At 41.5% G+C, this 26,376-nt stretch overlaps 1 protein-coding gene across 2 annotated transcripts; it reads right to left on the bottom strand.

The window, feature by feature from the left end:
- Positions 1–320: 320 nt before the first annotated feature.
- LOC106578342 (neurogenic differentiation factor 2) lies at positions 321–13,762 on the bottom strand. Of its 2 annotated transcripts, none has more exons than XM_014157037.3 (2): positions 13,689–13,762; positions 321–5,634 (listed from the first exon to the last, which is right to left on the bottom strand). In XM_014157037.3, the coding sequence occupies exon 2, from the start codon at positions 5,625–5,627 to the stop codon at positions 4,551–4,553; it is 1,077 nt and encodes a 358-aa protein (XP_014012512.1). In that variant the 5' UTR covers positions 5,628–5,634; positions 13,689–13,762; the 3' UTR covers positions 321–4,550. The 2 variants fall into 2 exon arrangements, with proteins under 2 accessions (XP_014012512.1, XP_014012511.1); XM_014157036.3 differs by lacking the exon at positions 13,689–13,762 and adding an exon at positions 7,978–8,219.
- Between the last annotated feature and the right edge of the window lie 12,614 nt (positions 13,763–26,376).

The following is a 26,376-nucleotide window of genomic DNA, read 5'->3' as shown; positions in this document are numbered from 1 at the left end:
ATAACTCACACCATGCAGCAGGACACCTTCAGCTGTTGGGTCTTTGTAATGCAGGTTTGATAGTTATATTTTCAATAATGAATGGTTAGCTGTTATGTGACAATTAGGTCAAAAACTCAATTTTATCTTTTGGTGTAGATGGCCAAGGAAGTTGCACAGAACTTCACCAACATCCCCTCCCAAATTGATATGGAACCTTCAAAAACACATGGAGCAACTGCCAAAAGAAATGTCTGAAGATATACTAAAAATGTCTGGTATATAATGACATTTAATTCAAAGTAAATGTAAATTCGTTATTTTTATGTAGTTGTGTGGGACAGCCATATGTTCAGTTCATGCCTATGATTTCAGAGTTCAACAAAGCCAACAACTGCTTAATTTGTGTCACTGATAAAGAACCTGGATGTGGCCCAAAGACTGACTGGGTTAGTAACTTTATTTAACATGTTTATAATCTTTTGACACCAGTGACGGCATGTAAGACAATGGATGGCTAATTCGTCATACTGAATTGATATTTGATATTATTTAATAACGTGCTAAGCTTTGTTTTGCTTTAGATTGAATGTTTTGCATGTCAACGGTGGTTCTATGTGCTGTGCCTAGGAATGAAGACAAAAGAGTTCAGAGTAAAGAACACAAACTGGAAGTGCAGTCTTTGTTGTTGAAAATGTATGCTATACCCCATCCACACTGAAGAGGCTCTGAAATGTACATCAACCAGGGATAAAGAGGAAGTTAACACTGAAATGTTTCATACTTAATTGAAGTTAAGTGTCTGTTAAGATGTTGGAAAAAATTAAAGGTCTACAATTTCTGTTTAATTTGTCAATATTCAATTTTTATTCATTGATTATCTGGTCACCATTATTGTGGTTTCATGTTCAGTATATGTATTGACCAGCAAACCCACTGCAGCCTACCTCACTAGCTCACTCTCCATCCCTGCTTTGGACAATTAACAGCATGACTCTCGTACTTTACCCTTTTCCTTTATGGTTGATATTAACGACGAAAGGAGATATCATCTGTCTCTCTCCTATTGTGTACCGCTGTTAAATAACGTGGCAAAATAAAAAACAGGGAAAATAAGTACTTAGAACTACCAATTACTATCGATGAATATTAAAGAAAAGGGTAAACACAACACTGGACTGAACCCCCTAAATTGTCAAACTAATATTAATGTACAACAATATAGAAGACACATGACTAGAGGTTATGCAATATGGGTGTATATCCACTGCATGCTTCTTAGGTGTGTAATTGACATGACCAAGGAGCTGTTGAAATGTAAAACTATGAAAAATGTACGTTACACTGCGTGATTTTACAGTACACAAACAAGGCTGTGCAATACATAAGGCTAGTCCATGGACATTCTGCACCTTGTTTGAAGTCATTTCAAAATTTTGAAAAATTCATGTAAAATCATGTGAGATGAAAATGGACAAACTAAAGGGTGTGCAATGTGTCGGCCCAGTGACTGTACATTCTGAACCTTGTTTGAGTCCTCCTTTTCCGCAGCAATCAGTGATCAGTGTCAACAGCATCAATGTAACAGTTTTGCTTCTGTCCCTCTCCTTGCCTCTACCTGGGCTCGAACAAGGGACCCTCTGCACACGTCAACAACTGACACCCTCGAAGCATCGTTACCCATCGCTCAACAAAAGCCACCGTCCTTGCAGAGCAAGGGAAACAACTACTTCAAGGGCTCAGGGCAAGGCTATTAGCAAGGCAACTACTTCAAGGGCTCAGAGAAAGGCTATTAGTGTGCACCCTGCTAACTAGCTAGCCATTTCCCACTGGTTACACTTGCATGTCAGTCCAACATAATAATGATAATTTGAATATATTTTTAAGTTGTTGGTTGTTACTTAGAAATATTCATATTCAACTCTTCTATTTTGGTCAGGGTGTGGCATTTCTATAGTTTATTTTCTATGTTTTGGTATAGCCTTGCTTTGGGGCGTATTTCTATGTTGGGTTCTGTAGATTCCCAATCAGAGACAGCTGTCGCTAGTTGCCTCTGATTGGGGAATCATATTTAAGTTCCTTTTCCCCCCACGATGTTTGTGGGTTGTCTCTTTTGTTGGAGCAGTAGCGATACGTGTAATCTCTGTTTTGACCGTGTTATTTCAATCTGTAATAAATAACGTGTTCGCTCCCAGCTGCGCCTTGGTCCACTTCTTCCTTCCTGCACGACGATCGTTACATTACAAGACAGTATGGAGAGGGAAAGTATGGAGGACAAAGACAGGATAACAGAACACACAATAATCCCACTGTAAATTCACTCACTATTCAGTTAGTATTGGAAAGACAAAGAAATGGGACAGAACACTATAATCACACTGCAAATACATCCAAAGACTTTAGAGGCTAACCTTTCTGTAGATCCATAGAGAGCCTTAAACATTGTCTGAAATACAGAGGACAGAACAGGCTGCCCCAATATACCAGCCTTAAATACATAAACACAACATAAACGTGTATAACATGTGTATAAGATATCAAATGCATCTTACAAATCTGATCTGTAATTTTTTTGGTCAAGTTTAACATAACTGACATTTGGTCATCTCTCTCTCTCGCTGTTTACCTGTTTGTGGAGGTTGCTACATTTCTCTATCACAGCTCACAGTACCCGAACTCTCCACCACTTAACTGGACAGGGCAGGATAAGACAGGGACTAAAGGGAGGAAGATGGAAAGAGATGTTGAAAGAGTATCATGGGTTGAAATATTTTTGTCAAGTTTACAACCCAGTTTCCTGGGTTGCAAACTTAACATAACCTAGATTAAGTCTTCTGTGTGTGTTTTAGCTGAGGTTAATTTTCTCTATCAAAGCAGTCCGCCCCAACACATCAGCCTGAAATACATAAATTAGACGCATTCAACATGAGTAGTTGATATCAGACGTAACATCTGAATGTTTTCATTTTTGCAAGTTTAACATAACTTAGATTGCGTCATATCTCTCTCTGTGTGTGTGTGTGTGTGTGTGTCTTACCTTGTTTGTGGAGGCTGAGTTTCTCACAGCACCCAAACTATCTACAACTTAACTGGACAGGGGCAGGATTGACCCAGTCTTTCCTTCTAAACATATCATTCAACGTTACTATGCTAAACAAAAAAGTGGCAGGTAGCTAGCTAGCAGAGATGCAATGATGAGACAATAACTTCAATAAATAATGATTGAATAAATATCCAATAGGCCTACATAGACATAAACTATTATGGTTGGCGAGTCCGAGCTAACCAAGGTAGTTGGTGATGCGTAGTTATATAAAGGATAAGTACATTAAAAAAAATGTTAATAGTGACGTTTCCGTTGATGGCACATGAGTGGAAGAACTGTCCATGGTCCTGGCTCTGGTTGTGCTCGCGTCTTCTTTGCTGGCATTGGAGAGATCACATTTGTAAAATGATAAATTGTTGCTCAGGTTGTAGAGGCAGACAGGTATGTTTATACAACCCCCAACTGTTGCAAACCAAATGGTAGCAATGGAAAATTATGTGTAGACGCTTTTTCCGAGGGAGATTAAGTTTATGAATTCCCTGCCTGTGGAAATATGACAATAACACGTCAACTCCCGCATATCAACCAATCAGCATCCAGGATCCAAACAACCAGTTCCATCATTCAAATGATACGCACTAGCGCCATTTACTCAGGAGCGTACTGCTGGTTCCAAAACGAACCCCTCTTTTCAAAAGGGTTATTCAAGGCATCCCTTATGTCTACAACGGTTAAAAAAACGAACTGATAGCAGAGTATGGGTTCTTAAATTAAATGTAAGGTTCACCTTTTTAACCTTAATTATCCTAAAGGATCGTACAGGAATCTAAAGGTTCATTACTTTAAATTACCCCGAAGGATCCTCCTGGAAACGTTTTTTTTTTTTTTTTTTTTTACAGTGGACAGTATACTAGGCTATAGGCCTATTCCTAAAACGCGGATTAATCGTTTGGTCAGTTGAATGATGAATTGTCTTTCGTTTCAATACTGGATTTGGAAACGAACCTAATGCAGAAAGTGGTTGTTGTCACTTAAATAATAGTTTAATTAACTCAGTTATGTACTCAAATAATGCATTTGTGATTCCATAGTGGAACTCTTGCCCTTCAGCATACAGTGAGATTTTGACCCAATTTCTCAAGTCAGAAATAACTAATATTTGGTCAATCACCTGATGTCAGATAATTATAAAATATTGTTTTCTTTTTTGTTTTATAACATGTTTCTTTCATGTAACAATTTATTTTGAGTGCACTCGCATTACGCATACACGGCGACATTTGATTGGAAATATTGATTTCTGACATACCTTAAAATGTACATAATGACAATTCAGGAATGACATCAATAAAACAGAGAACCAACATTGAGAAAATTGGTATTTCTCTCTCAATTCCTGCCACCCCACCTTCCGTCTTCTAAAAACCTCATCCAGTGTCAAAATGGGTAGGCTACTATAGCCTAACATTACGATTGTTAGTTGGGTATTTAGGGGTCCGGCGGGTTTGTTAGGGTTTTGGTGAATTCAGTTGTGGAAAAGGGCGTTCAGTTCCTCGTAGACCGGGGTCCTGTCATGGTGTAATAAGTGCACGTCATGAAATGGCGGCGGCACGTTTTCAGAGTGCGCGGAACCGCTGCGCGCTCCCGATGTGCCGAACGCTAGTCCGTGGACAGCAGTGGCGCGCGAGGCAGACAGTCCGGAGTAGTGCATAGCATAGTGATAGTTCCTGTCTGTGTCCGACGACCCACACTCCTGTTGACTCACGGAAAAGTTGCCGTTGACGCACACAGGCGAGCTGTGATGGCCCCCATAGTCTGGGCTGTTGTACTCCGGGGAGATTGCTCCTGGGTAGACTGCATCGCCGTAGCCGTAGTTATGGGCCCTCATATGCCGACTGGAGCCGGGTTGGCACTGAGGGCTAGACAGACGGGAACACTGGTAGGAGTAAGGGTGCACGGAGAAAGAGGAGTTGGGGACATGAAACCGGGCCCCGTCAGGACACTGCTCTGTCAAGAATTTCCGAGAGTTGAGCTGCAGACAACCAGCTACTAGATTTGTGGTGGGCTGGGACAGGCCCTTGCATAGTGTCTGCACGTAGGATACTACATCTGGCCTTTTCCCATTGCGCAAGATCTCCCCGAGCGCCCAAATGTAATTCTTGGCCAGTCTCAGCGTCTCTATCTTTGAGAGTTTTTGCGTTTTGGAATAACAGGGGACTACTTTGCGCAAATTGTCCAGCGCAGAGTTCAAATCGTGCATACGCGTTCTCTCTCGTGCGTTGGCTTTTTGACGCCGCACCTTGGAGCGCTCAATTCGTGCTGGCGTCATCTTGCGTTTCTTTGGCCCGCGCTTTTCGGCTGTGTCTCCCCCCTCGTTCTCATCCCCACAGTCCTCATCGTCGACGTCATCGTCGTCATCCCCAGCCATCTCGGACTGATCCCGGCTGCGTCCCTCTCTGGCATCGCCATCATCCAAGTCGTCATCTTGCAAGGGACCCAGGTCTTCCTCAATGGCTTTGGAATCCTCGACCTCGCTGTTCTCCACCCAACCCGAGAGCTTCTGGACATCCGGCAGAACCTCGCTGAATAGCCTTGTCATCATGGTGGCACTGGAAAACACATCACAAGACAGATGAGAACTATAAGCAGTTTCAGACAGTGCATGGTCTTGGTGATAGGTATACATCTATATTCGGATAAGACATAGCTTATGTGTGCACTTGAGCCAAGTTCCATAGGCCTCTAATAGAATAGGCTAATGTTCTTATAAGAACTTTAGACATCGTGTTAATTCATGAGTCTAAAATGACATTGATTAGGCTATTCGTCAAAAATAACAGGCTATTATTAAATATTTTTTATCTTAGTAGGGGGTTGCTACAGAGGGGCGACACACGAGACCAACTAAGCTCTTCCCCAATTCTCCGTGCACGTGCCTTGGCGTGCAGTCTCACAGCAGGTTTTTCGGTGCTCATCAGGTCCCATGGGTCACATTGTGCAGCGAGTAGACACCCCCCCCACACTCACACTATTTCTGGCCACATTCCAGCACAGGCATAATACATTGTGGACTAATTTTAGAATATACCCTACCCACAAATTAAAACAAATTTCTGATAATATTCACAATTTACTTAATTGTTATTTACATCGAATAAGAACCGATTCTACGCATGTGTGAATGGCCTAAATGGTTATGCCAATCTGACATGACAGATTTGCTGTAAAATAGCCTTAGCTTTCTTTTCTTCCCTTTCCCCTTCAAAACTTAGCAGGCTGCCACAGCAGAACTAAGTCTTCAGTCTATAGTTTTGTAGGTTATCTGGATTTGGAAAAAGAGGATCAAATCAGCTCTGGACAGCTATGCTTACAGTAACATGCTGACCAGACCGCTCTCGCGCGTGCGTCCGCGTGCGCATGTTGATTTTGTCCCCCTACACCAGACACGACCAGGACACACAGGTTTAAATATCAAAACGAACTCTGAACCAACTATATTCATTTGGGGACAGGTCAATAAGCATACATTTATGGAAATTTAGTTAGCTAATTTGTCCTGGGATAGAAACATTGGGTTTTTATTTGTTCTGAAATACACAAGGTCCTCTACTCCGACAATTAATCCACAGATAAAAGGGTAAACAGAGTTTGTTTCTAGTAATCTCTCCTCCTTCAGGCTTCTTCTTTGGACATTATATGGCGGTGTTGTTTTCCTGGGGCCCCAGAGTCTTTCCTGATCTGGTAGCTTACCTAACCAACTCTGGACCCTAGTTGAGGCATTTGATTTACTTCCATATAAACAGTTACTCCCGGTGTTACAGCCTACCCACGTTTTCAGTCGCAATTACAACATGTAATGATTTGCATGATATTGTTCAAAATTAAACCTGGTTTGCTGTAGTGTTGTAAGGTAGGCCTACTGTAGCTTCCGTTTATATTGTATGACAGGGTTAATCTTTCATTTTTGATAGGCTAACGTTACTTAATGACATGCTGATAAAGCAAGTCTGTATTTGGTCTTGAAGCTAAAATGTAATGCGTGTAGCCTACAAACAAGAATATAAAACCTATAATTGTCTGCTTGGGAATTGTTGCATTATTCAAGAGTGTAATATGGTTCGGTTGCATTATACAAGAGTTAAATATGTTTATAAGAAACGTTTCTGTCATTGTTGAATAGTTTGTGCTTACTGGCTAGTGGTTTTTACTGTCATATTCATGGTCAATTTGAGCTGAGGACCAAGAATGTCGCGTTGCCAGCCACAACGAAGGTAAGGCAAGGATGTAATGTGAATTGAAAAGTAGAATTCTTTCCGCTACCATGCTCCTCACACTCTCCTTCATATCTTGTAGTAAGAACAGGCCATAATGCTCTGACACACAGACACACATTTACCATATCCCATTTGCTGCTTAGCATGATTTCCTTTTCATTTGATTTTAGGTTCTGTCAAATCAAGTTTGTCCCGAAATGGCCCCATTTCAAACGGAGATACGATTTCAGGGACTTTTAAAATAAAGTCCCAACCCCCTCTCAATCGAAAGGACAAAGCGCCATCGATAAGCCTCCGATATGAATAGAATAATGCATGTAGATCTTTAGTGGGCCTATATGCATGTCAAATTGATCGGCAAAGGCTTTGTTATTAAATGTAGTTGTCCGCGCTGTGCATGGAATCAATCCCTTCCCGTGTTCGCGTTACATGATAGCTCGGATAAAGAGCGTGGAGCAGGATTAAATTATGTCTTTGACTCTGTCACACTTGCTTTGAGATAAAACAACGAGGGTTGAATAATATCATTTCATTCATGCGCAAGATACGCAGTAGCCTAGTTTCTCTAAAGAGAAATCTTATGAAATAACAAATGTTCCATTCAACCTTTGTATAAATTCTCTCGTTGGTGTTAGTTCCATAATTCGTTGAGGGCCATCCAAAAATTTTTAAACCTACCGCGGTCTTGGAGCTGGGTGAGAGGCGAAAGCGCGTTTGTTTTCACCATCTCCGGGTGGCCAGTCCAAGTCCACACCGCTCCTGCATGGACACTTCAATAGGTGCGGCTGAAGCCAAGCTCGCTGCTTTTTCGCTGTGCTATCCCTACCCCAAATACAGTAGTGTGGTATACTCTACCAGGGCTGGGTGGGTTACATACAAGCTATGATGCAAGGCCATATGGCTGACACATCATTGGCAAGAGTCATGACATGAGCGCGGGTGATTGACATGCTCCCGCATTCACAGAGAGCGCCTTCCGGAGGGAAGAGGGACTCGCCATCTGTCACAGCCAGTAAGAGAGAGAAAGAATGTAACAAAAACGGAGAGAGAAGGAAATGTTCTCGTTTGATGTCGTTTTTAAGACAGATTTCACTCCTATCAGAGCATAGGCCTAACAATGGACACCCATTTATGAATCTACTTAGGCCTAGCAAGGTCATTCCTACTGTCTGGTGCCTTTTGGACCTCATAACTTTTGAAAAAGAAAGTATGTTTTTTGTTTTTGTATTCTATCAGAAAAAGAACGTTTGATTTCCCCCAAAACATATTAGTCAAGCTCAAGTGCATTTTCCAACCTGTTAGTGTATACTTCTAACAGGGTGGACATTTGGAGCCTAAATTAGCCATAGCTCTGTGAGTGAGCCAGATGAGCTATAATAATGGGGAACAATTGAACAGGATTTTAACTTCTCTAGCAAACATATGTTACCATTTAGTAATTGGGTTAATTTTCTTCATAATTTAGCCTAACAGGGTGGACATGTATGAGAGGAGCACACAGACTATCATGAAACATTGTAAAATAGATACAACTGAGTGCATATATTTATGTTGCTTTGTACCGTTGTTTTCCCACCAAAGAAATAATGACACTTCCTGAATGTGGTGTCATTGCAGGACGTGTTGTTTTCTTAAAGGAGAATTACAACAAAAGACATTGGTGGAAAGTTATATCAGGGGCACACAGAACATGTAAAATAAAATAATAATAAATACAATAATCGTGAAAAACACGTCACTGATGAGAGAGAATTCAACTAGGACTATAAAATAATGAAGACAGATTTTAAATATTGTATTATGGCTTATATTTCTCATGGAAGTTGATGAATAACATCTGGGGACATGGCAAAAACACCTACATCCAGTGAATCTTTTTTGAAAATGCATTGAATTCCCTTTTAATATCCATATTTTGGTGGTTTTAAGGACACCTGACCTTATAATGAAAGCCTAATTTGCTATTTAACACTAAATAAGAAGTGATGTTTCCTGGGGACAGAAAATTCACATCATTATAAGAATGGCCCAGCTATGCATTTAGGCTATATTAACAGGGATGTTATACACTACATGACCCAAAGTATGTGGACATCGTCGAACATCTCATTCCAAAATCATTAAAATTAATATGGGTTGGTCCCCCCTTTACTGCTATAACAACCTCCACTCTTCTGGGAAGGCTATACACTAGATGTTGGAACATTGCTGCGGGCACTTGCTTCCGTTCAGGCACAAGAGCATTAGTGAGGTCGGGCACTGATGTTGGGCGATTAGGCCTGGCTCACAGTCGGCATTCCAATTCATCCAAAAGGTGTTCGATGGGGTTGGGGTCAGGGCTCTGTGCAGGCCAGTCAAGTTCTTCCACACCGATCTCGACAAACCATTTCTGTATGGACTTCGCTTTGTGCACGGGGGCATTGTCATGCTGAAACAGGAAAGGCCTTCCCCAAACTGTTGCCACAAAGTTGGAAGCACAGAATCGTCTAGAATGTCATTGTACTCTGTTGTGTTAAGATTTCCCTTCACTGGAGAGGCCTAGCCCAAACCATGAAAAACAGCCCCAGAACATTATTCCTCCTACACCAAACTTTACAGTTGGCACTATGCATTGGGGCAGGTAGCTTTCTCCTGGCATCCGCCAAACCCAGATTAGTTCTTCAGAATGCCAGAAGGTGAAGCATGATTCTTCACTCCAGAGAACGCGTTTCCACTGCTCCAGAGTCCAATGGAGGCGAGCTTTACATCACTCCAGCCGATGCTTGACATTGCACAAGTTGATCTTAGGCTTGTGTGTGGCTGCTCTGCCATGGAAACCCATTTCACGAAGCTCCTGACGAACAGTTATTGTGCTGACATTGCTTCCAGAAGCAGTTTGGAACTCGGAAGTGAGTGTTGCATTCGAAGACAGATTATTTTTACGCACTACGAGCTTCAGCACTCAACAGTCCCGTTCTGTGAGCTTGTGTGGCCTACCACTTTGCGGCTGAGCCGTTGTTGCTCCTAGACGTTTCCATTTCAAAATAATAGCACTTAGAGTTGACCGAATCTGACGAACTGACTTGTTGGAAAGGTGGCATCGTATGATTGTGCCACGTTGAAAGTCACTAAGCTCTTCAGTAAGGCCATTCTACTGCCAATGTCTATCTATGGAGATTACATGGCTGTGTGCTCGATTTTATACAGTTGTCAGCAACGGGTGTGGCTGAAATAGCTGAATCCACTAATTTGAAGGGGTGTCCACATACTTTTGTATATATAGTGTATATCACTGTTTCTTGCAATTAGAGAAAATATATCATCAATGTGAATTCCACACCAAACCAGTGAATTCCACACCAAACCACAAAGCTAACCACAAAGACCACCAAGGTACATTTGGCTAAATGAGTCATTTGAACAGAGATAATCAGGGCTGTGCTCTGAGAGAGCCTCCTAGCTTAGAGATGCCCACATGCCTGGCAGTGCTAGTGGGCAGGATACTGATGGGTGGTGGGACAATGTGGAATCAAAGAGGGGCAAACGAAGAGATAGAGAGGCACATGTATTGAGAATAAGCTTCAATAGCCACATTCTTAATAATTGTCCAAACCCTGAATTTCAGCAGGATATCCATCTGGGAATGGTGAGAGGGGCTTATGGACCCAGGTGCCCAATATGTTCCAGCATGCATATGGCTCATGAGTTTGTCATGTCATTGAATATAATTGTCACAAGATGAATAAAATTATGTTTTGAATGTTGTTAATTTTATTTATTTTTTATTTAACCTTTATTTAATTAGGCAAGTCAATTAAGAACAAATTCTTATTTTCAATGGCGGCCTAGGAACAGTGGGTTTACTGCCTTGTTCAGGGGCAGAACGACAGATTTTTACCTTGTCAGCTCGGGGATTCGATCTAGCAACCTTTCAGCCAACTAGGGCTACCTATCGCCCTATATTAGTTTAGAAAATAAGTATTTTGAAATTGATAAGTGATTTATATATGCATTTGTTTAAGATATTAAGACCCATATCATTGGCGCATTAGTCCGTTGCCATGGATTTGCATAATGCATTTTTGGATCCAACCAATCTGTGACTGTCTAGGCGTTAGCGTCAGATCTCGCCAACTAGCTAGCTAAAAAGAGATCTGGGACCTTGTAACTGCGGGTACACATTTCTGTAGCCTAATATAAGCTTGTGTTCATCATGGTAGATACAACTTGCTTAAATCATTAGTAAATTATATTAAAAAGCAATATACTTTGTACATGTTCGACTTGGGAAATCTGTTAGCAATTGCCCTTACTGAGTAAGATTTTACGCACAGGAGGGGTCCCCAGACTATGCTTCGCACCCATGGGGGTGAAAGCTAAGCTCTGCCCCTGAACTGAATGCAACAATAGCCATATTCCTTTAAATTCTATAATATTGGCTATACCATCTGGTAATAGCCATGGCCTATATACTTTTGATGATAGCATGATACAGAGCATGAAACAGAAGAAGCGTCAATGCAGGACACTCAGGTATGCTTATATTGATTGACATTAAACCTTTTCAAAGGAAATAATAAGAATGCCAAAACTATCTGGCCTAAAGCTATTGACAGAGTCTCAGATACAGGGCTTGAGGTCCACAACACTGCTGGTTTTCAATCTTCTCTATTCTGGGACTAATACAGGGCTGAATGGGGAATCCTGGGCTGCGTTCAGTACATTTTTACGTTCTGGAACCTTTAATTGAATGGAAACGGTGCGTTACTGAACGACCAGTTGAAAAACAGGGAGGGGTTGGGTTGTGGAACGCTGTCAGCATGGCCACTGCCCTTTAAATATGTCACTCATTGCTTCAAGAAACACCTCGCACACCCACCAAACGGTGGCAAACGTACCTCAAAGTCTGTTCAATAACTTTTTGGGGAAACGTGTTGTTCAGTACAAACCGTGCTGCAACTTAGCAAATGTTCAAGCGAACTGAACGCACCTCAGGTGAGTGTGCTCTCCTGGCCAATGAATGACATTCAATCAATAAAGAAAACCAGCAGTATCGCAGACCACAAGGCTTGCACGCAAAAAAGGAAGAGAAAAACCTGTGCACAGCAGTGTGTCTAGATCCAGTTGCTGGTTTTGGCATTATTATGAAATTATATTTGTTATACGTTACAGGCAAGATGGAAGCATTTCAGATAAATTAGTGGCTAAGGTACTAGCATTAACAAAGTTGTGGGTTCAATTCCCATCCAGGCCATTTCTGCTGGTTGTTGTTGCGGGGGAAAAGTGGCTGCCCAAAAGCGGATTACTCTGCGGCTGCTGGCTATAGGATACTTTTTCATAGAATCGAATAGATACTTCATTGTCCATTTGAGGAACAGAAATGTGTTTTCTGCCTAACTCATATACACACATGGAATGGCAAAGGGTCAGCCATGGAGCACAGTGCCACAGGACGGAGAGCAGTTTTAGGGCTTAAGTGTCTTGCTCTAGGCCATGACAGGAGGTACCTGGGATCAGAGACCAGCAGCCATCAGGTTCCCACAGTTCCCACATTTCAGTTTTTATGCCCTGCTCGGGCTTGAAACAGCAACATTCCATCTACTAGTCTGCCTTCTGAACCTCTTGGCAACTGGTTCTCAACCTTTTCTTTTCCAAGGCCCTTCTAAAATGCTTTCAGAAAATCTGGGGACCTCCTACGTCAGAGATAAAATGTATATGCAAATTGTGATTGATATTCATTGTCAACACTCAAAATATGAAAATGAACATTTAAATATTTAAAACAATTCCATATAAACAGTACTCTCCTATTAAATGTAAGATATTTTGTCCTTACTGCAGCTATTTTCTATTTGTATGTTTTCTCCCCCCTAAAAGCTCTCTGAGGCCCTCCTGGGGTCCTAGCTCCCCTGGTTGAGAACCTTACCTGCTACCCCATTATCAGCAACCCTAAATTAAGATATGTTGGCCTATGTGCCCTTATAGCGTATGACCCTGTTTCTGTTCCCTCATAAGGGGTTGAAGTTGGTTAAATGCATTAAAGTGTGTTTTACAAAGTGGAATGTACCAGTGAGTCTACCAATCAGCACCTTTGAGCACAACTCTGTATATGATGCATGGCTGACCTCTAGTGGTCGTGAACAGGTACTGTAGTAGTATGCCTACACCTAAATCATTCCAAGTCTCTTTTTCAATGGCAATAAGACTGGTTGATATGACCACCATTGGCAATTTTAACTTATAAATCTTGGTGGGGCAAATTCAACCAATGTTTTTTTAAATGCATGCATCTAAACAATACATTAAATGCAATATAACGGCGACAAACGGTGTCCACAAACAGTTAGGGCCTCCATAAAGCTCTCCCGACAGCGGCATTTTCCTTTCAGCACCATGGAGTGAATACTTACCACTGCTACACCTGGCTATCGGCGGAGCCTCCTCTGGCAGTGAAACAGATCATTCAGCCTTACTGCCTTTTTAAAAAACATTGCTGATATGTCTGGGTCACGCCCTGATCTTTTACACCTGTCCTTGTGATTGTCTCCACCCCCTCCAGGTGTCGCTTATTTTCCCCAGTGTATTTATCCCTGTGTTTCCTGTCTCTCTGTGCCAGTTTGTCTTGTATGTGTCCAAGTCAACCAGTGGTTTTCCCGTTCTCCTGATTTTTGCATTCTCCTTTTTCTAGTCATCCTGATTTTGACCCTTGCCTGTTTCTGGACCCTGTTCCTGCCTGACTGACCATTCTGGCTGCCTTGACCACGAGCCTGTCTGCCACTCTGTACTTCCTGGACTCTGATCTGGTTTTGACCTTTTTGCCTGTCCACGACCATTCTCTTCCCTAACCCTTTGGATTAATAAACATTGTAAGACTTCAATTATCTGCCTCCTGTGTCTGCATTTGGGTCTTGCCTTGTGCCTTGATAATAAGACTGAAAAGAGATGGTGGGCTACATATTAGCAGAACAGTGCTTCTATGGTATTACAGTGCCTTGCAAAAGTATTCATCCCCTTGGCGTTTTTCCTATTTTGTTGCATTACAACCTGTAATTTAAATGGACTTTTATTTGGATTTCATGTAATGGACATACACAAAATAGTCCAAATTGGTGAGGTGAAATGCAAAAACGGAAAAGTGGTGCATGCATATGTATTCACCCCCTTTGCTATGAAGCCCCTAAATAAGATCTGGTGCAGCCAATTACCTTCAGAAGTCACACAATTAGTTAAATAGAGTCCACCTGCGTGCAATCTAAGTGTCACATGATCTGTCAGTATATATACACCTGTTCTGAAAGGCCCCAGAGTCTGCAACACCACTAAGCAAGTGGCACCATGAAGACCAAGGAGCTCTCCAAACAGATCAGGGACAAAGTTGTGGAGAAGTACAGATCAGGGTTGGGTTCTAAAAAAATATCTGATACCTTGAACATCCCACGGAGCACCATTAAATCCATTATAAAAAATGGAAAGAATATGGCACCACAACAAACCTGCCAACAAAGGGCTGCCCACCAAAACTCACGAACCAGGCAAGGAGGGCATTAATCAGAGAGGCAACAAAGAGACCAAAGATAACCCTGAAGGAGCTGCAAAGCTCCACAACGGAGATTGGAGTATCTGTCCATAGGACCACTTTAAGCCACAAACTCCACAGAGCTGGGCTTTACGGAAGAGTGGCCAGAAAAAAAGCCATCGCTTAAAGAAGAAAATAAGCAAACGCGTTTGGTTTTCGCCAAAAGGCATGTGGGAGTCTCCCCAAACATATGGAAGAAGGTACTCTGGTCAGATGAGACTAAAATTGAGCTTTTGGCCATCAAGGAAAAGGCTATGTCTGGCACAAACCCAACACCTCTCATCACCCTGAGAACATCAGACTTTGTGGTGGCAGCATCATGCTGTGGGGATGTTTTTCATCGGCAGGAACTGGGAAACTGATCAGATTTGAAGAAATGATGGATGGTGCTAAATACAGGGAAATTCTTGAGGGAATCCTGTTTCAGTCTTCCAGAGATTTGAGACTGGGATGGAGGTTCACCTTCCAGCAGGACAGTGACCCTAACCATACTGCTAAAGCAACACTTGAGTGGTTTAAGGGGAAACATTTAAATGTCTTCGAATGGCCTAGTCAAAGCCCAGACCTCAATCCAATTGAGAATCTGTGGTATTACTTAAAGATTGCTGTACACCAGCGGAACCAATCCAACTTGAAGGAGCTGGAGAAGTTTTGCCTTGAAGAATGGGCAAAAATGTCCCAGTGGCTAGATGTGCCAAGTTTATAGAGACATACCCCAAGAGACTTGCATCTGTAATTGCTGCAAAAGGTGGCTCTACAAAGTATTGAATTTGGGGGGGTGAATAGTTACGCACGCTGAAGTTAATTTTTTTGGTCTTGTTTCTTGTTTGTTTCACCCCCCAAAATATTTTGCATCTTCAAAGTGGTAGGCATGTTGTGTAAATCAAATGATACAAACCCCCAAAAATCAATTTTAATTCCAGGTTGTAAGGCAACAATATAGGAAAAATGCCAAGGGGGTGAATACTTTCGCAAGCCACTGTATGTAAAAGGCTGTTTATTCTACGTGGACCTGTTACTACATTTGAAAGTTATCAAAACCCTTGTTTAGAATATTGACATAAATTCAGCAATTGCATTCTACTTATAATACTCTGTAGGCTACTGACCTATTAAAAGCTTCCTCCATCATCTCACTATACATCTGCCTGTAGTTATTGAAAACCTGCAAGTGGTTAGTTTATTTTTATTGAGTGGTGGGAAACAGCTGAGGGAAAGGTTCTGACAAATGGGTGTGTCTTGGTGGTGGCAAGGACACACCCAAAAAACTCCCACGTCAAACCACACCCCCAAGCCAACTCATGTTTTGCTTCTGTCATGGCATCCAGCATTTGTTGAGGAGCAAGCCAAAAAACAAGGCCAAATAAGCGGGTGCGGTTCCCCTTTAAACCTAACAACTCACATCAAATCAAATCTAATTTTATTTGTCACATACACGTGTTTAGCCGATGTTATTGCGGGTGTAGCGAAATGCTTGTAAACTCGGCCTAATCCTGCTAGATGTTGCCCACACCAATATGCACATTTCACAACACTTACATGTTCGATGGATGCACAACACTTCAAGATAGAAAAACAGCATGTGAGAGTCCGTCACTGCATAACTTGCATTTTCTCAAAACAGCATTCTTCTTTTTTGATGGGGTTTTACAGAGGTTGGCATCCAATGTTTATGGTGCATTACCGCCGCCAGCTGGACAAGGTATTGAATGAGAAAATAAAAAACATGATACAAAATAAGACACGTCAACTAACAAAACCCATCCCAATTCTTCAATCACAGTCCACTCCAAAATATATCCCTACACAGGCTCAGGGGGCTGTGATGGCGGGACATTCACAGACAGGATTTCTTGCATGTCCTAAGCTGTGAAATCACAAAGACCCCAAATAACTTTCAGCTGCATTCACAATGATTCAAATTTTCTTAGACTTCTTCTCTGCTTGTGCTGTACAGTTAAACTCTCTGGGCTAGGTGGGACGAAATCGTCCCACCTACGCAACAGCCAGTGTAATCCCGTGGCGCGATTTTCAAATACCTTAGAAATGCTATTACTTCAATTTCTCAAACATATGACTATTTTACACCATTTTAAAGACAAGACTCTCGTTAATCTAACCACACTGCCCGATTTCAAAAAGGCTTTAAAACGAAAGCAAAACATTAGATTATGTCAGCAGAGTACCCAGCCAGAAATAGACACCCATTTTTCAAGCTAGCATATAATGTCACAAAAACCCTGAAGACAGCTAAATGCAGCACTAACCTTTGATGATCTTCATCAGATGACACACCTAGGACATTATGTTATACAATACATGCATGTTTTGTTCAATCAAGTTCATATTTATATCAAAAACCAGCTTTTTACATTAGCATGTGACGTTCAGAACTAGCATACCCCCCGCAAACCTCCGGTGAATTTACTAAATTACTCACGATAAACGTTCACAAAAAACATAAGAATTATTTTAAGAATTATAGATACAGAACTCCTTTGTGCAATCGAGGTGTCCGATTTTAAAATAGCTTTTCGGTGAAAGCACATTTTGCAATATTCTGAGTACATAGCCCAGCCATCACGGCTAGCTATTTAGACACCCACCAAGTTTAGCCCTGACCAAACTCCGATTTACTATTACAAAAGTTTGATTACCTTTGGTGTTCTTCGTCAGAATGCACTCCCAGGACTGCTACTTCAATAACAAATGTTGCTTTGGTCCAAAATAATCCATTGTTATATCCAAATAGAGGCGTTTTGTTCGTGCGTTCAAGACACTATCTGAAGTGTAAATAAGGGTCACGAGCATGGCGCAATTCGTGACAAAAAATGTCTAAATATTCCATTACCGTACTTCGAAGCATGTCAACCGCTGTTTAAAATCCATTTTTATGCCATTTTTCTCGTAAAAAAGCGATAATATTCCGACCGGGAATCTGCGTTTAGGTAAACAGACGAAAGAAAACAAAGCATTCTGTCGACGCGGGCACGAGCCTGAGTCTCACAGTACTGTAATCAGCCACTACCCAAACGCGCTACTTTTTTTCAGCCAGAGCCTGCAAAGCCACAATTCAGCTTTTTGCCGCCTTCTGAGAGCCCATGGGAGCCGTAGGAAGTGTCACGTAACAGCATAGATCCTCTGTAATGGATAGAGATAATCAAGAAGGGCAAGAAATTGTCAGACAGGCCACTTCCTGCATGGAATCTTCTCAGGTTTTGGCCTGCCATATGAGTTCTGTTATACTCACAGACACCATTCAAACAGTTTTAGAAACTTTAGGGTGTTTTCTATCCAAAGCCAATAATTAGATGCATATTCTAGTTACTGGGCAGGAGTAGTAACCAGCTTAAATCGGGTACGTTTTTTATCCAGCCGTGTCAATACTGCCCCCTAGCCCTAACAGGCTAGTCGGCTTGAGGATTCGAAACAGCGACCTTTTGGTTACCTGCGCAACGCTTTTAACAACTAGGCTGCCACAAAAAGCTGACTTCTCAAACATGTTGTGCACAAATTTGATTACGTCCCTGTTAGTTAGTATTTCTCCTTTGCCAAGATAATCCATCCACCTGACAGGTGTGGCATATCAAGAAGCTGATTAAACAGCATGATCATTAAACTGGGGACAATAAAAGGCCACTCTAAAATGTGCAGTTTTGTCACACAACACAATACCACAGATGTCTCAAGTTTTGAAGGAGCGTGCAGTTAGCATGCTGACTGCAGGAATGTCCACCAGAGCTGTTGTGAGAGAATTGAATGTTAATTTCTCTACCATAAGCCGCCTCCAACATCATTTTAGAGAATTTGGCGGTACGTTCTACCGGCCTCACAACTGCAGACCACATGTAACCACGCCAGCCCAGGACCTCCACATCCGCTTTCTTCACCTGTGGGATCGTCTGAGACCAGCCACCTGGACAGCTGATGAAACTGTGGGTTTACACAACCAAAGAAGTTCTGCACAAACTGTCAGAAACTGTCTCAGGGAAGCTCATCTGCGTGCTTGTGATCCTAACCAGGGTCTTGACCTGACTGCAGTTCGACGTCGTAACCGACTTCAGTGGGCAAATGCTCACCTTCTATGGCCACTGGCTCGCTGGAGAAGTGTGCTCTTCACAAATGAATCCCAGTTTTAACTGTACCGGGCAGATGGCAGATAGTGTGTATGGCGTTGTGTGGGTGAGCAGATACTGGTGTCAACACTGTTAACAGAGTGCCCTAGGGTAGCGGTAGGGTTATGGTATGGGCAGGCATAAGCAATGGACAACGAACACAATGCATTTTATCAAAGACAGTTTAAATGCACAGAGCTACCATGACAAGATCCCGAGGCCCATTGTTGTGCCATTAATCTGCCGGCATCACCTCGTTTCAGCATGATAATTCATAGCCCCATGTCGCAAGGATCTGTACACCATTTTGGAAGCTGAAAATAGCCCAGTTCTTCCATGGCCTGCATACTCACCAGACATGTCACCCATTGAGCACGTTTACAACGTGTACGACACCGTGTTCCAGTTCCCGCCAATATCCAGGAAGTTCGCACAGCCATTGAAGAGGAGTGGGAAAACATTTCAGAGGCCACAATCATCAGCCAAATCAACTCTGTATGAAGGAGATGTGTTGTGCAGCATGAGGCAAATGGTGGTCACACCAGATACTGACTGGTTTTCTGATCCACGCCCATAACTTTTTTTTGGACCAACATACGCATTTCTGTATTCCCAGTCATGTGAAATCCATAGATTATGGCCTAATGAATTTATTTCAATTGACTGATTTCCTTATATGAACTGCTACTCAGTAAAATCTCTGAAATTGTTGTATGTTGCATTTATATTTTTGTTCAGTGTATATAAATGAATAAAATGGACGAAAGTGTGAATAATTAGATAAATAATTGAATACATACAGTCGTGGCCAAAAGTTTTGAGAATGACACAAATATTAATTTTTTCACAAAGTCTGCTGCCTCAGTGTCTTTAGATATTTTTGTCAGATGTTACTATGGAATACTGAAGTATAATTACAAGCATTTCATAAGTGTCAAAGGCTTCTATTGACAATTACATGAAGTTGATGCAAAGAGTCAATATTTGCAGTGTTGACCCTTCTTTTTCAAGACCTCTGCAATCTGCCCTGGCATGCTGTCAATTAACTTCTGGGCCACATCCTGACTGATGGCAGGCCATTCTTGCAAAATCAATGCTTGGAGTTCTCAATGGGATTAAGGTCTGGGGAGTTTCCTGGCCATGGACCGAAAATATCGATGTTTTGTTCCCCGAGACACTTAGTTATCACTTTTGCCTTATGGCAAGGTGCTCCATCATGCTGGAAAAGGCATTGTTGGTCACCAAACTGTTCCTGGATGGTTGGGAGAAGTTGCTCTCGGAGGATGTGTTGGTACCATTCTTTATTCATGGCTGTGTTCTTAGGCAAAATTGTGAGTGAGCCCACTCCCTTGGCTGAGAAGCAACCCCACACATGAATGGTCTCAGGATGCTTTACTGTTGGCATGACACAAGACTGATGGTAGCGCTCACCTTGTCTTCTCCGGACAAGCTTTTTCCGGATGCCCCAAACAATCGGAAAGGGGATTCATCAGAGAAAATGACTTTACCCAGGTCCTCAGCAGTCCAATCCCTGTACCTTTTGCAGAATATCAGTCTGTCCCTGATGTTTTTCCTGGAGAGAAGTGGCTTCTTTGCTGCCCTTCTTGACACCAGGCCATCCTCCAAAAGTCTTCACCTCACTGTGCGTGCAGATGCACTCACACCTGCCTGCTGCAGTAAGCTCTGTGCTGGTGGTGCCCCGATCCGGCAGCTGAATCAACTTTAGGAGACGGTCCTGGCGCTTCCTGGACTTTCTTGGGCGCCCTGAAGCCTTCTTCACAACAACTGAACCTCTCTCCTTGAAGTTCTTGATGATCAGATAAATGGTTGATTTAGGTGCAATCTTACTGGCAGCAATATCCTTGCATGTGAAGCCCTTTTTGTGCAAAGCAAAGATGACGACACATGTTTCCTTGCAGGTAACCATGGTTGACAGAGGAAGAACAATGATTCCAAGCACCACCCTCCTTTTGAAGCTTCCAGTCTGTTATTCGAACTCAATCAGCATGACAGAGTGATCTCCAGCCTTGTCCTCGTCAACACTCACACCTGTGTTAACGAAAGAATCACTGACATGATGTCAGTTTGTTTTTGTTGTGGCAGGGCTGAAATGCAGTGGAGATGTTTTTGGGGGATTCAGTTCATTTGCATGGCAAAGAGGGACATTGCAATTAATTGCAATTCATCTGATCACTCTTCATAACATTCTGGAGTATATGCAAATTGCCATCATACAAACTGAGGAAGCAGACTTTGTGAAAATTAATATTTGTGTCATTCTCAAAACTTTTGGTCACGACTGTACAGATATGAAGAGAAAAATAAATACATTTTGGTCAGTATTTTTGTATTTCCTTGTTCATTTATTTATTTGTGTGGATGTATTTATTTATCTATTTATATGTGAATTTATTTATTTTTAATTATGGCAGGTTTGAAGTCGGAAGATTAAATACACCTTAGCCAAATACATTTAAACTCAGTTTTCCTGACATTTAATCCTAGTAAAAATTCCCTGTATTAGGTCAGTTAGGATCACCACTTTATTTTAAGAATGTGAAATGTCAGAATAATAGTAGAGAGAATGATTCATTTCAGCTTTTATTTCTTTCATCACATTCCCAGTGGGTCAGAAGTTTACATACACTCAATTAGTATTTGGTAGCATTGCCTTTAAATTGTTTAACTTGGGTCAAACATTTCAGGTAGCCTTCCACAAGCTTCCCACAATAAGTTGGGTGAATTTTGGCCCATTCCTCCTGACAGAGCTGGTGTAACTGAGTCAGGTTTGTAGGCCTCCTTGCTCACACACAATTTTTCAGTTCTGCGCACACATTTTCTATGGGATTGAGGTCAGGGCTTTGTGATTGCCACTCCAATACCTTGACTTTGTTGTCCTTTAGCCATTTTGCCACAACTTTGGAAGTATGCTTGGGGTCATTGTCCATTTGGAAGACCGGCCAAGCTTTAACTCCCTGACTGATGTCTTGAGATGTTGCTTCAATATATCCACATCATTTTCCTCCCTCATGAAGCCATCTATTTTGTGAAGTGCACCAGTCCCTCCTGCAGCAAAGCACCCCCACAACATGATGCTGCCACCCCCGGGCTTCACGGTTGGGATGTTGTTCTTCGGCTTGCAAGCCGCCCCTTTTTTTCCTCCAAACATAACGATGGTCATTATGGTCAAACAGTTCTATTTTAATCAGACCAGAGGACATTTCTCCAAAAAGTACGATCTTTGTCCCCATGTGCAGTTGCAAACCATAGTCTGGCTTTTTTATGGCGGTTTTGGAGCAGTGGCTTCTTTCTTGCTGAGCGGCCTTTTAGGTTTCGTCGATATAGGACTCGTTTAACTGTGGGTATTGATACTTTTGTACCGGTTTCCTCCATTATCTTCACAAGGTCATTTGCTGTTGTTCTGGGATTGATTTGCACTTTTCACACCAAAGTACGTTCATCTCTAGGAGACAGAACGCGTCTCCTTCCTGAGCGGTATGACGGCTGCGTGGTCCCATGGTGTTTAAACTTGCGTACTATTGTTTATACAGATGAACGTGGTACCTTCAGGGGTTTGGAAATTGCTCCCAAGGATGAACCAGACTAGTGGAGGTCTACAATTTTTCTTCTGAGGTCTTGGCTGATTTCTTTTGATTTTCCCATGATGTCAAGCAAAGAGGCACTGAGTTTGAAGGTAGGCCTTGAAGTACATTCTCAGGTACACCTCCAATTGACTCAAATGATGTCAATTAGCCTATCAGAAGATTCTAAAGCCACGACATAGTTTTCTGGAATTTTCCATGCTGTTTAAAGGCACAGTCAACTTAGTGTATGTAAACTTCTGACCCACTGGAATTATAAGTGAAGTAATCTGTCTGTAAACAATTGTTGGAAAAATTACTTGTGTCATGCAAAACTATCGCTTGTTAACAAGAAATGTATGGAGTGGTTGAAAAACGAGTTTTAATGACTCCAACCTAAGTGTATGTAAACTTCCGACTTCAACTGTACATGTGATACCAGTACTGGGTCGATGTGCAGCGGTACGAGGAAATTGAGGTAGATATGTACAGTACCAGTCAAAAATTGACATAACCGACCCATTCAAGGGTTTTTCTTTATTTTTACTATTTTCTACATTGTAGAATAATAGTGAAGACATCTAAATATTGAAATAACCAAAAAAAGAGTTAAACAAATCAACATATATATATTTTGGGGAGTTTCTTCAAAGTAGCCACCCTTTGCCTTGATGACAGCTTTGCACAATCTTTGCATTCTCTCAACCAGCTTCACCTGGAATATTGCCATATTACATTTCTTTCCTTCTTGATGCATTTGAGCCAATCAGTTGTGTTGTGACAATGTAGGGGTAGTGTAATGGAGTGCGTAACTGGCTGCAGGGAAGTCAGGTGCAGGAGAGCAGAAATGCGTAGCAAATGAAGCCCTTTATTGAGGCGAACAAAACACGGCACTCAGAAAACTAACCACACATGGGTTAAAATAACTCAGCGCAAACCAGCCTGGAGTACACATACATTTACACATAACAATTCCATACATAGACATGGGGGGAAACAGGGGTTATATGCAAGACGAGTAATGAGGGAATGCAAACCAGGTGTGCGGAAATACAAGACAAAACAAATGGAAAATAAAAGGTGGATCGGCGTTGGCTAGAAGACTGGTGACGTCGACCGCTGAACGCCGACAGAACGAGGAGAGGGACCGACCTCGGCGGAAGTCGTGACAGGTAGTATACAGAAGATAGCCCTTTAGGTAAAAGACCAAGTCCATATTATGGTAAGAACAGCTCAAATAAGCAAAGATAAATGACAGTCCATCATTACTTTATGACACGAAGGTCAGTCAATACGGAATATTTCAATAACTTTTAAAGTTTCTTCTTTAGTCTTTTACCAAATAGGGCTATCTTCTGTATACTACCCCATACATTGTCACAACACAACTGATTGGCTCAAACACATTATGAATGAAAGAAATGTAATATGGCAATATGGCACACCTGTTATTTGAAATGCATTCCAGGTGACTATTTCATGAAGCTGGTTGAGAGAATGCCAAGAATGTCCAAAGCTGTCATCAAGGAAAAGGGTGGCTACTTTGAAGAATTTCAAATATATGTTTATTTAACACTTTTTGGGAGACTACATGATTCCATATGTGTTATTTCATAGTTTTGATGTCTTTACTATTATTCTACAGTGTACAAAATAGTAAATATAACAACTCTGGAATGAGTAGGCGTGTCCAAACTTTTGACTGGTACTGTATGTATATACTGTATTCTACTGTATTCTAGTCAATGCCAATCCGACAATGTTCATCCTAATATTTATTTCTTAATTCCAATATTTTATTTCGAGATTCGTGTGTATTGTTGTGAATTGTTATATACTACTACACTGTTGGAGATAGCTCACACAAGCATTTCGCTTCACCCACATCTGCTAAATATGTATGTGACCAATTCAGTTGGATTTTATATGTGTATGTGAGCAATACAAAATGATTTGATTTGAGCAGATAGGGTCAAAGTAGTTGAATGGGGTTTTTAATGAGTGTACGGTTAGTTGGAAGTTTGTATTTTTTTCGCTCTCTATACCCCTTTTTCCATTTTGTATCACAAAGTACAGAATAATGGCATTCTCTATAGTCCAGTTGGGGGCGATAATGCAACATATTGGATGCCAACCGTCTAAACCCAATAGAAGAAGAGCGTCAGGTTGAGATTGACAGAGTTTGAGGGAGGCAGAAAGTTTCCAATGCTGAGGCAGTGAAGAGAGTAGAGGATAGTCCGAGGGGGAGTGAGTCGACTGAGAGGCCCCCGGGTGTGACCTTTAACCAAAATGTGCAATACGACCTCCGACCTGCAGTACGCAACACAGCATCTAGTCTGCCCGAAAACCACATTAATAAGTACTCCGCTCATTGCTGCTGAGAAGACCAGCTCGTCAGCTAGCATTTTGATTGAATGACTGGCACCGCTTATTCTAGCTAGCTAATTCGTTTGGGAAGGAAAAAATGGAATGGCGTAACAACGAAAACAATGTAGCTCGCTCGTGTTGAATTAAGTTAGAACATATTTTACTTCCCAGGCAAGCTAGCTCGCTCGCTACAGTGGATTCCAAAAGCCACGCTAAGACTTGTCATGAATCATTAAATTGGCTAACGTTCGCTTGCTAGCAACCTCTCAAATTATGTTTTTCATTGCTACTGTAACGTAAGCTAATATTAGTTAGCAATGCCAGCAACAGCCATTTCACCAAATGCATGTACCGTTACCCAACTAGCTACCGCGGGGCAAAATGTGCTTTCTGTCCTCTAGTTGTTGTTGAGTGAGCGATTTATCAGGTGGGGTGTATTCATTACATCGATTCTGTTGCAAGACGTTTTGCAACAAACAGTTTACTCCAACGGAAAATGTTTTGCAATGAAAACGATAGTTTCTATTGGACAAATTCAGGTAAGTAGGTTCCTCACCGTTTCGTTTCGTTTGCTCTGTTTTCTTCCGTTTGGTTCTTAAACTGTAAACTTTTTCTGTTGCAAGACGTAATGAATACATCCCTTTTATCGATCCGCTATCGTCTATTTAAATATTCATTGGGTCGGATGGCTAGTCAAGTTACCTAGGACTGGCTTTCTGGATGTATGGCGTTTATCTTTGTAACTTAGTTAGCTAGCTAACTAAGTTATCTACTTGTTTATGTGTATGTATGATAACAAACTGCCAGCTATGGACTTGAAACGTAATTAAGTTAGCCTGCTAGACCTGCTTCTCCTTTTATGGGAACTCATTATGGGAACCTAGTGATGTCAGTGTTGATGGACTGCCTTCAATTACAAAGTTAACGTTAAAGTGATCTTTGACAAGTCTCATTTACAGTGCTATGTTTTTCATTGCCAATATTATGAGATTGTTAATGAAATATGGGGAGGAGAAAGAGAGCAGCAACTGCTTTGCGTGTATGATTTATTGTAAGAATTGGGAAAGTGCATACAAATTCAATGCATGCAGGACATCTGGAGGTCTAGTTAGTGCCTTCAGAAAGTATTCACACCCTTTGACTTTTGACATTATGTTGTTACAGCCTGAATTTCACATGGATTACATTGAGATTATGTGTGACTGGCCTACATGCTATACTCCATAATGTCAAAGTGGAATTGTTTTTAGACATTTTTACAAATTAATAAAAAATGTAAAGCTGAAATGTTTTGATTCAACTCCTTTGTTATGGCAAACTTAAATAAGTTCAGGAGTTAAACTTTGCTTAACAAGTCACATAAATTGTATGGACTCACTCTTGAATGACTACCGCATTTCTGTACCCCATACATACACAGATTCATACATACACAGATTCAACCACAAAGACCAGGGAG

Source organism: Salmo salar, chromosome 19 (genome assembly GCF_965601325.2).
Source record: "Salmo salar chromosome 19, fSalSal1, whole genome shotgun sequence".
In the NCBI taxonomy this organism is placed as follows: domain Eukaryota; kingdom Metazoa; phylum Chordata; class Actinopteri; order Salmoniformes; family Salmonidae; genus Salmo; species Salmo salar.
The sequence above is the reverse complement of the archived record's forward strand: the minus strand, read 5'-3'. Positions and strand labels throughout refer to the sequence as shown.